Genomic DNA, 10,695 nt, shown 5'->3' on the forward strand with positions numbered 1-10,695 from the left:
CTCTAGGGGGGGCATCTTCGCACGTGGGTGTGATCTTTGGCGCGCTCTGGCGCCCCCTCGGAGGAGTGCGACGCGCATTTGCCCTACCTGGACCCCAGCTTTGGGCGCCCCCCCTCGCGCCAGGCACCCCGACTTGCAGCCCCGGAGCCCTCCTAAGACCTCCCACCGGGCAACAGGCGCTAATGAACAAAAGGCCAATTAGATGCTGGGGCGCGGCTGATGAATGAACCTTTCGCTTTCAAGCGTGGCACCGCCTAGAGTTTCCTGGCGCACCGGGTCACGCCGGAGAAGCCGCCTCCGGGAGCGGGGTCATGGCTGAGGTCACAGGGTTCTCAAAACTCCCACTTTCCCCTTGCTTCGGGGCTTCTGCGGGAAGAAAATTCGGCTGCCGAGCCGCGAACGTGGGCCGGAAGCCGCGGACCCGGCGCGCCAAGCAGCTCTGCGATGCAACTCGGCTTCGGGCGCGGCGCCCCAACACTGCAGGCCTGTATCCTCTGCCGCCCCGCCCGCGGCTGCTCCGTGGCGGCACCCCAGTAAACCCAGCGCTGATTGCTGGAACAAAAGTCAGTCTAAAAAAATGCGCAGTTACAAAAGAAAAAAAAAAAGCGGCTGTTGTTTGCCAAACTCCGGAGCTGGTGGTGCCCTTCGGAACAACATCCCAACCCAAGCCTCGCTAGACAGCGCCTAGATCCCAAGACGCACATAAGCCGCCCTAGTGCTGGGTATGGATCCCCTATGCCCCTAATCCCACCATCACCACCACCTACGCACGAAGAAATGTCCTCGCGAGTCGCACACACCGAGGCCACCCCCATCCTCTGAGACGCACAACTCCAGCCGAATTCACAGACATACTGTGCGAACAGACACAAATTCTACAAACTGCATTTCCACACCTTCATAGGCACTTCACAGTCCCACAACTGCTCGGGCTTGCCCTAACTTATAACAACCTAGATGGGCAAGGACAGCCAAGCATCTTGACACACTCACACAATTACACAAGTAGCACTGGCCTCTCCAGTCTCTAACTTAATTATCTCCGACACAATCTGACTTAATTTGTAGCTGAGACACACTATTCTATCTCTGCAATCCACACAAACACAACCATGTCATCACAGACTAACTAGTACACTCATGCTATGCAAACACACATTCACAGATCCTCAACCCTGTCACCCTTGTACCAACTTGCAAAGGCCCACTTGTGGACGGCCCAGCCCTTAAATCCCCCACTACGGAGCGGGGCCCCGGGCCAGGCCTCTGAGCCACCAGAGTCCCTCCCCAACCGGCCTGCGCGTCAGGGACTTTGTTTCCTGAGACTCGAGGCGGGGACGGGGAGGAGCCGAGGTTTCCAAAGCCGCGCGCAGGCCCAAGCCCCCTTTCTGCCTGGCCCGCTCGGCGCGGCCCTCCGGTTGCCACAATCCGCCCCTCGCACAAAAGTGGCCCTGCAGGTTCCCGGCCGCGGCCAAGGCGCCCGCTCCGGCTCGGCTCGGCTGCCAGGAATAGAGTCAGCGAGAGCTAGGAACACCGGACTCCCAGAGCAAGAGCCAGGAAGAGGCACTCAACTGTCCGGGGGTCCGAAGCTTCTCCCAGCCCACGAGTTTCTGGCGCCTTCGTTGAGGAGCAGGTTCCGGAGCGACAACTGCGCCTGGCACCCATGTGTACCTCGCAGGAGAGCGTAGCCACGGCACACGTGCGCTATATATTCCGTCGGACTCTCCCGGCAACGCGAACCGAGAACCCGCGCCTCTCCCGAACGTCCGCTTGGCACAGGGGGCCGCACAAAGAAGGCCCACGAGTAATGAGGGAACAGGACGTGGATCAGACTTGTAACCTCCATCCTCACTCGGGGTCACCGGCCGGACACATGGCAACATGCTCACAGTTCTCCGTGGGCTGGGAGGAACACAGAACCTGGCCCACGATGCCCATAGAGTCCTGCCCCGGGGCATCCAGACCGGGCACCCATATAACACGAGGGGGCACACAGACCTGGGGCACACGGCTCGCACACCGCCCTCCTCGGAGGGCTTCAGCCCAGAACGCGCGCACTGCGAAGGGAACGAACGCAGCGGCCGCGTCCACGCGCCCCGCGCGCTCTGCCCCGCGCCCCACGTCCAGATAGTCATCGTGGGATGGCATCTCGCAAATATTTATATTCCTCGGCGCCACGGCAGCCCGCGTCCACATTAGACGCTCTAATCCTGCCACTTTAAATAGATGAATTAATAAAGCAAACGAGCGGCTAATAAGCTGACTGTCCTGCCTTTTTGAGGCGGGGGAAGGACTCGAAAGTGCGCCAAATTTGTTTGCAGTGGATCAAGGCGAGCCGCCTCTGCTTCACTTTCTTTATCTTAATTCCGACTTGAAAAGATATAATTATCTAGTTTGAACAGAGCTGCTATCAAATCCTTCTTTGGGCCGGGAAGGGGGGCGTTGGAGTGGATTGCGGCTCTCTGAGCCGCTCCGTGCAGCCGGAGATAGCGCGTAATGAAGATGTGGAGGCCCGAGATACAAAGGGCATTAACCTCATTAGCATGAAACCTTTTCTTCTTACCATTGTGGGACCCTTTCAGCCGCCTAATCCCCCCTATTTTCAAAGCTTGGTTTGTAATAAAGCTTTTAGTTTTTTTTTTTTTTTTTTCAAAGCTAATAGTATTCTCTGATGATTTTATTGCTGTTACACTACACAGGACGTTTACCAAAAAAAAAAAAAAAAAAACTTCACCACCACCCCCTTTACTTGTGCTTAAAAAAGTAAAGTATATGGTTTTGGCAGAAATTTAGCCTTTTATCAAGATGGGAAATTTTTTTCTGGAAAGGTCAGTCTGAATTTTAACGGGACCATGCTCAGTGTTTGAGGCATTCAGGATTTTGGAAAGGTGGGTGGAAGGGAAAGGTAATTCGCTTGTTTATGGAAAAGAGATGCAGGGGCCAGAACACTGCAAAGTGCACAGGGCAGCTAGTGGTCACTGAGGGTCGTGCTGTCTAACCAACTTTGAAGCCCTACCAGGGTTCCAGGATACCCAGAGCTGCACCTGTCCCTGCAAGAGGCAAGCCCGGGTGTCCCGAGGCCACCCCATCTCGCCCCAGCAACTCCCTGAAGGGAAGTCTCCTCCAAAACACACATACCTTCCAAGAGTGGTCTGTGTGAAAAACAGGCTATGATCAGCCAGGGCTCCACAGAGGGACTGAGATGAGAAAAATGGGGGAGAGAGGCAGAGATGGGGGGAAGAGAGAGAGGGACGGAGAATGAATTCTACTTTAGAGACGGGGAGGAAAAAAAAGAAAGAAAAAATTTCCATAGTGCCCTATAGTCCCCACACGTGCATGGAATGTCTAATCTTAACTTTTCAAGGCAGGATGTTAACAAAGCTTGTATTTTTGCCCTGCATTGTAACTTAGCCTTATCACGGTGTAAAGGGTGGGGAGATTGTCCTAAATTATGTCCAGGCAGCCCCCCTGGATCTGTGGATTAAGAGATTAAAGGAGACCACTGGGCAAGGCCTCCTCTTTCCCCTTCATATTCCTGGTATGATAATTGCTTAAACTGATTTGCACTTTCACAAAAGCTCGCAGGACGCTTTGTAGCTCGAACAGAACAGACGAGGTTTCTCTATCAATGGAAATAAAACTGATTAATGCAGCCTATCAGGATAAGAAGCAAATGAAGCATGCAAAAACAACCTCGTACCCCCAGAAGGGGGAAAGAGGGAGGAAAAAAAGCGAAGTTTCCTCCAAGTCTGATTACAACTTTTTCTTTAATGTTAAAATTGAGAGTGGATGGTTTCTCCGAATGCTTGCCTTATAAGGCTGCTGAGGTCCATGGGCTTGTCCCATCACTTTCAGCAGATTATGGCTGGGGAGAGAGGAAAGGAAAGAAAAAAGGAAAAGAGAGACTTGTACTTTGGGGTTTTAAGTCAGAAACAAAGTTTAGAAGTCCCAAAATTCTGATTCTGCTAAGTGTTTCCCCCACCCCAATATCCTGAGGGAATATTATTCCATACATAACTATATGTCCAGATTTTAAATTTTAATAATAGCCTGAGGTTAAGAGAAGTAAGCATTTTTAACCTTAAATTTAAACTAAACTTCCTCAGTAGGGCATGCAGTGGGCAAAGTCTGGTTGGAAAACTTTTCTCTCATCCCTTTCTGAAGGATTTAAGTTTTCCTAATCTTCTCCCTTCTCCATCTTCATCACTCTTTAAAATAACCGAGAATCCATGGGTCTGGCCCTTTTGTGGGTGGGGCGCTTGGGTTTCCTGAGCCTCGTTGAGGAAAGACCACACTCAAATTATTGAGATCCATTTTTTAAAACCCACTTCAATTTCCCAAGATGACTACTCTGAGGGCATATTGATAAATCTTTATTGACAAAATATTGACATTGACATACTTCTTGGAAGTATATAGTGTGTTAGAATTCTAACAAATTAACACAAAACACAAAAATATTTACATTCTGGTATAGAAGACATTAAGGAAGCATTTGTCACTCTCTTTAGTAGGTCTATGATCTTGGAATAGAAACTCAGTGCTCGAAAACTTGCCGCCTTGTGCTTGGCCACACGTAACATCGTCCCTGCTAACTACAGTCCTTCAGATTTTGCAATAGATAGAAAGTTTGGAATGGCCATTACAGTCAATGGATGAACTCAGCCAATCTCTCCAACCATTAAAAGGAGAAGTTTACTTTACGGTTTTAAGCCTCAGGGTGTTAGGAAAGGGAATGTCCAAGAAATATAATTAATTTAGGGCATTTTTTCAGTACAAATCCTGACTCTTTTTGTGGGCACCCTCCCCCACCACCCCAGCCCCTCCCCCCGTCCTGCTCCCCGTTTCTCTGTCAGAGGACCACTATTGCTGAGCCTACTTCATTTAGCTTTCACAATCACTTTGACATCAGAAGGTATCAAAAAGTGTTTACAGACTGCACGTTTCTCAGGAAAAAAAATCAAAATTAAAAGCACACAGAACCTGTCTTTAAAAAGAAAATAAAATTACAATTCATTTTCGGTCTTTAGACGCCATTCGCCCAACAACTGCTACATGCAATTCAAGGTTTGAAACAGGTGCAGGGAGGGGCTAGGTATGGAATTTTCATTTGTTATGACTAATTATTTTTAAAGATTGGGACAAAAACACTGCGAAGTGCAAAATAAAAAGTCCTGTGCCTGGTTGGTTTGTTTGGAATTTTTTATCATCATTATTATCATTTTTAGGTGGACTGCGATAAACGGAATACCTGCCAATCATCTTGTCTCGCTGATTTGGTGTTTGACTGACAGCTCCCCTTGTCAGAATGCTCCTTCAGCTTTGCCACATTCAAATCTCTCTCTCTCTCTCTCTTTCTCTCTCTCTCTCTCTCTCTCTCCACCTCCCTCCTTCTTTCTCCTTCTCTCTGTCTCTCTCACTCACTCACTCGGCTGCCTTTTTAGACGAGGGTTGCATGTTGATGATGGAGCTTCCGTCCTCTGTCCTCTGCCATCTTGGCGCGGCCTCGGATAGGGACCCTGTGCCCATGCTGCCCACAGTCTTCACTGTGTGCCGCTGCTCCCTCTGATTCCCTCTCCCTTTCTCGGTGAATGTGTGTGCGGTTTGTTTTTGTTTGTAGGCTTTTTTTCTTTTCCTCCTCTCCCTGTCTCAGTTTTGCTCCGTGTTGTCCATTTCTGTGGGGTTGGGTTCGTGTTTTTAATCGTCTGAGGTCACATCTATTTCCTCTGGACTCGCCTGCTTGGTGGCGATTCTCCACCGGTTAATATGGTGAGTCCCCTTTTTCTTTTGTTGCGCATCTGAGCCTTCTTCCTCCAGCTTCTGCCTTTTGAACTTTGTTCTTCGGTTCTGAAACCATACTTTTACCTGCGGGCAAGAGGCAGATGGGGTGCTTTAGTTCTTTCACAGAGCCGGCATGCCAAGGGCCAGATCCCTTCGTGTGTCCCAGACTCAGCAAAGGCCCAGCCCCCCGGATGCATATCCTAAAGTCTTGCCCCCCCAAAGGCTCCCCCTCGGGGAGCAGGGGCCCTAGTATGCAGGGTGTAAGAAGCCAAACCACCAGCTCCCTACCCCTCTGAGCTGTCCCGGGGAACCTGTCCACAGGATCCCGCCGCCCAAAACGCACTGAGCCCCTTGTTGCGTGGCCCTGCACAGGACACCTATATCCTGCTGGAGCAAAGGCCTTACAGAGCTTGAGAAATCCCTCTTAAAAAAAAAAAAAAGTAATGAAAAATAAAAGGAGGCATGTCCCTAATGCTCTCCAGCAAGCGAATGCAAGAAAGACCTCCGCCGGCACTGTTGTTGCTTCCCTTGGGGCCCAATGTGCTTTCTATTTTCTGCTGGTCTGGGCAGTTATTCCTAAATATAGCACCTCCTCTGCAAAGTCGGGGCCCTGAGTAGACAACTGAGGTTTGCCTGGGCTGCATCCTCCATGCTGGGGGCTCTCACAGGTGAGCAGGAGGAGGGAGGGGCTGGAGGAAGCCCAGAAGGACCGTGAAGTATACAGGCCTCGTGACCAACTCATACCTTTACAGCTAGTAAAAGGGATTCAAAAGCGAAAGCTTCTGAAAGACCATGGGTTAGACGGGAAGTAAGAGAAAAGCTGAGAAAAAGGAGGGGAGATGAGAGCAAGCCCCCTCTTCCCTCCTCCTAACCAGTCCCAGAACAGGCCGGCGTCAACCTGGGACCCGGTCCCGTCACTTCCCACCAGGGTGGGACTGGTGGCCTGGCCTCGCCAGAGTGGCTGCCAGAGGTCTGGGGAGCAACGAAGTGGAAGTCAGTGGCCCCGGAGGAAAGCTGGATGCTGGGCTCTCATTCAGCCACCAGGCAGTAATGTAGTCCAAGCTTCTCGCCTGCGGGGTACAGGTGACGGTGGTGACTGCACCTCTGATGCCCCCGCCTGTCCTATCTGGGTAGCAGTACCACAGCCCAGTGCAGCCCCTGGAGCCCCGAGGGTCGCTCCACTCCCTCCTTTAAGACTGCTCGTCTGTCCCGCTTGCTCTCCCCCAATGCCCCAGTCCCCCAAAGTGCCCCATGAAAAAGCTGAGCGGGAACAAGGCTGAATTTAATTTGCTTTGAGTTTGCTAATTGAGGGGGAGGACGGTTCATTTCTCCCCGGCGCTCGCCCAAGGCGCGCGTCGGTGCGCTGGGGGCTTGACACGCACACAAAGACTCCAGGCAGCGTGGGCAGCGTGGCGGACAAAGACCACCGCCGCCTCGGCTGTCCAGGAGAAATCAGCAGGGCCGCGCCTTGTGCCGGGCTCCGCACAAACCCGCGAGGCCCTCCTCCGTTGTTGCCTTTTTTTTTTTTTGGAGGGGGGGAGCCGTTTTAAAACAAAAGCCTCGACCTTTTTGCGCTGCCCAGAAAGTGTTACAACTTAATCTGCCCCAAAACGTTACTGTTTACTGGGAACTTTGACCCCGCCCTGCAGCTCCGTGTACAGTAGCGCCTACTGTAGCCCTAAGCCCCCTCCCCACCCTGAGATCAGTCCGATCAAGGCCTGCGTCGGTACCCTGCTGCCAGAAGGCCTGTCCCCAAGGCAGACTCTCTCTGCAACCCTTCGGTTTTCCTTCTCCGACTTAGGACTCACCCAGAACGCTTGGCCTCCACTTTCCGACTCTCCTGCACCCTGAGGAAAGTAACTGAAGCCTCCGGGTTTTGAGCTGGGGGCTCGAAGTCGCTCAGAACTCACGCTTGATCCCACCCTGCCCTCTCCAGCCTCGAGCCCCAAACACGCGGAAACCCAGCTGTGCTTTCCCTCTTCCACGGACCCCAGCCGGGTCCTCAACACGCTCACCAAAAGTCTCACCAAAAGTACGGAGATGTCTTGAGCAGGAATTACAAAACATGCCCAACGGGACAGAGAAACAACTCAGCGCGACCCCCAGAACTTGGGGTGGGTTGATTTTTACAGCCCCTTTCTGGAGCCCAACAAAGCCAGGCACCTTGAAACTTACAAATCCCGAGCCCAGGCGGGGAACAGCTACAGGGACCTTTGCCGAAGGTCCTCTTAGAGTCCTGCACTGGCGGTGTGCTGGGGAGATCGCGGATGGGAGCGCACGCCGGGGTGGCTGTCCGCGCCCCGGCCGCGCTCACCTGAGTTTCCGTGAGGCTGAGGCTGTGCGCCAGTTGCTTCCTTTCGGCGCCCACCACGTAGTGATTCTTCTCAAAGGCGTGTTCCAGCCTTAGTAGCTGGGACGGGGAGAAGGCGGTTCGGATCCGCTTCGGCTTTCGGGCCAGCGCGTTGTGCAAAAGGAAACTCTCGGGGCTCGTGTCGTTCCCTGCAGGGGACACAGCAGAAGTCCTATTACAAGGGCCCCTCGGACAGGAGACAGGCGCTTCTCCCGAGCCGGGCTGGCGCGGCACGGCGCTCAGTGCTTCCGCGAAGCCTACACCGTTCGACCTGCCGGAGCCGGTGGTCCTCCCGCGGCGCACGAAAGGGACGCCGGCCCAGTCCCCTGAACCGGCCCACTCGGACTCCATCAGCGCGGCGGCACCCAACCAGCAGCTGCCCCGGCGGGGCCAGTCCCCCGGCTACTGACCTCGGCGGGCTTCGCAGCCTCCCTGGCGCCGCGGGCCCCGCCACCTCAGCGCCGGGCGCCGGGCGCCGGGAGTAGGGGAGGGAGCGGCAGAGCCCGGCCTGGGGGTTGGCGCCCGGGACCCAAAGAAACAGCTTTCTCTTCTTTCTAACCTCTCGGGGAACTTTGACCCTGGGTAGAGAGGCGGCGGGCTGCTATCCACAGTTTTCTCAGAGATTTAGTTTTAAATTATTTGTCGTGGTACCCCACCGGAGAAATACAGAGGCCGGGCGAGTCGTTGCAGCCTGACCCGGACAGAAATCCCGCGAGCGGGTGTGCCTGGCTTCAGCCGCTGCCGCCTTTCCAGGACCAGGCTCCGGGGCTACCCGGCTCCCGTGCGCCCCGGCTCCAGAGAACTAGAAGAGAGACGCGAGCAGAGGGATCGAAACCCAGGGGTTACGGAGTTGCAAGCGCCTCCGGGACGCTCTGAGGCCCGGGAAGACCCCAGCTGCTCCGGGTTCGGTGGGGGAACGGAAAGCGCGGCTGGCAGAGGATGAGGAAGGGAGCCCTGAACTTTTTGAGCAAAGTCAGAGAGTTTCGGGCTCACTCCTTAGGGTAGGAAATCAATTCACCGAAAACCCAAAGAAAAACAAACCGACAGCCCAGGCGGGAATGGAAGCAAACCCAGTCCAGAAGTAAAGGTGAGAGGTTTTATTGTTGTTTTGGTTTGGTTTTTTAAATTTGAGGAGGGGAGGATACATCGACCCCGACTTTAGGCTCTGGCAGGAACGCAAAGGGTTAACGAATGGACAAGCCGCTGAGTATTGATCGGCAGCCGCCAGAGGCAGGTCTTTTACGGACTCCGATCGGTAAACGAATTACTCACCCCTTTTTCTGAAGTTTTAACTTTCTTCCCACCCCCCACCTTGAGAAAAACAAATCAAAAATATCGCAAGACATGAAAACACCCAAACCGATCTTTCCCTCTGGAACAGTTGCCCCATCCAGTTCATTTGTTTTAAAAGAAAGAAAAACAAAAACCAGACCAAACCTGCCTTCCCGCGGTGGCCGCTCCGCTCCCCAATTAAGCAGGTCGCGGCGCGAGCGGGGAGCCCCGGAGCTTTCCACCCGCGCTGGTTCCCGCCCCTCCCTTGGCCTCCGAAGATCAGGAAAAAATAGACCCCCATACTTGGCTTCAGGAGTGCGAGGGTCGCCTTGCCTCCCGAAGAAGGTCGAAGACCAAGAAGTCTCGGGTTTGGGTGTGAGCGTGAAGTGGCTGGAACGCAGTCGCAGCAAGCGCGGCGGCCAGGCCCTGCCGGCGCCCCTCGGAGCCAGGACGGCCGGTGGCATCGCGGAGGGGATCGGGAGCCCGGAGACCGCGCGGGCTCTGGGCTCCCGGGCAGCAGGCGTGCTCCGCAGGCTGGCCCAGCCCGCCCCGACCCGAGCGCACTCGGGGACAGCTTCCCCGTCCGCACCCCTTCCCGAAGGGTCGAGCGGCCGGCGGGCCGTCCCTCCAAGCTGCGGAGCCCGGGGGCCGGCACCACGCCCGGCCCCGCGCCGCCCAGTCTCCGAGCCGGGCGCGTGGGCCCGCGCGCCAGAGGAGCCTCCACCCAGGCCTTGCCAAGCGCCCACCCGAGCAGGCCCGCGGCGGCGAAGGATGCGGCGGGAGCGGCGCGCTGCAGTCCCGCGACGTGGCACGTACCTTGGAAGCGATGGCCCAGATATCGGTAGCGGTGGATGAGCCAGGGATAGAAGGTGGACGGGTCCCGCTGCTGCGAGGCGAAGAGGGGGTGTGGCGAGTGCGAGGAGGGCAGGGGGTGGGCGGCCAGGGCGTGCGGCGGCGGCACCGGGTGCACCGGTACGGCGGGGTTGGGCGGGTGCGAGACCGCCTCGGCGAACACCAAGTCCGGGTTGGAGTAGACGCCCCTACCGGCGGCGGCGGCGGCGGCCGAGTGGAAGCCGTTGAGGAACGGATTTATGGGGCTGGAGTTGGCGTAGCTGAGTGCCGCGGGACGGATGGGGTCCTCGGAGCGCGAGGCGGGCAGGGGACTGTCCTTGGCCACCAGCGACTCGATGGTGAAGCAGCGCTTGGGCGCCGGCTGGAACATGCTGTGCCGAGGAGCGGGCGCCCCGGGCTCCCGGCTCCCGGCGACCGCGGCGCGCTGCCTCCGCCGCCCG

At 55.4% G+C, this 10,695-nt stretch overlaps 1 protein-coding gene across 3 annotated transcripts; it reads right to left on the reverse strand.

Moving 5' to 3' along the window:
* Positions 1-4,347: 4,347 nt before the first annotated feature.
* Positions 4,348-10,689, reverse strand: EMX2 (empty spiracles homeobox 2). 3 transcript variants are annotated; one of them, XR_002481574.1, is made up of 4 exons: positions 10,220-10,689; positions 8,096-8,280; positions 5,384-5,865; positions 5,337-5,353 (listed from the first exon to the last, which is right to left on the reverse strand). XR_002481574.1 is itself a non-coding variant. In XM_008051737.2 (3 exons), the coding sequence occupies exons 1-3, from the start codon at positions 10,623-10,625 to the stop codon at positions 5,698-5,700; spliced, it is 759 nt and encodes a 252-aa protein (XP_008049928.1). In that variant the 5' UTR covers positions 10,626-10,689; the 3' UTR covers positions 4,351-5,697. The 3 variants fall into 3 exon arrangements, 2 of the variants coding, with proteins under 2 accessions (XP_008049929.1, XP_008049928.1); XM_008051737.2 differs by having other exon boundaries at positions 4,351-5,865; XM_008051738.1 differs by lacking the exon at positions 8,096-8,280 and having other exon boundaries at positions 4,348-5,865.
* Positions 10,690-10,695: the final 6 nt, after the last annotated feature.

Source organism: Carlito syrichta, unplaced genomic scaffold, assembly GCF_000164805.1.
Source record: "Carlito syrichta isolate Samal-C Ts95f unplaced genomic scaffold, Tarsius_syrichta-2.0.1 Scaffold228640, whole genome shotgun sequence".
NCBI lineage: Eukaryota > Metazoa > Chordata > Mammalia > Primates > Tarsiidae > Carlito > Carlito syrichta.

What these genes read in the sequence shown, in the direction of transcription:
- EMX2 (XM_008051737.2), bottom strand. Translation starts at nt 10,625, where the DNA reads ATGTTCCAGCCGGCGCCCAAGCGCTGCTTCACCATCGAGTCGCTGGTG. An exon ending in TCTGGGCCATCGCTTCCAAG is followed by an intron (nt 8,281 to 10,219) that starts GTACGTGCCACG and finishes TGTCCCCTGCAG; the next exon opens with GGAACGACACGAGCCCCGAG. An exon ending in TCAGCCTCACGGAAACTCAG is followed by an intron (nt 5,866 to 8,095) that starts GTGAGCGCGGCC and finishes TCTTGCCCGCAG; the next exon opens with GTAAAAGTATGGTTTCAGAA.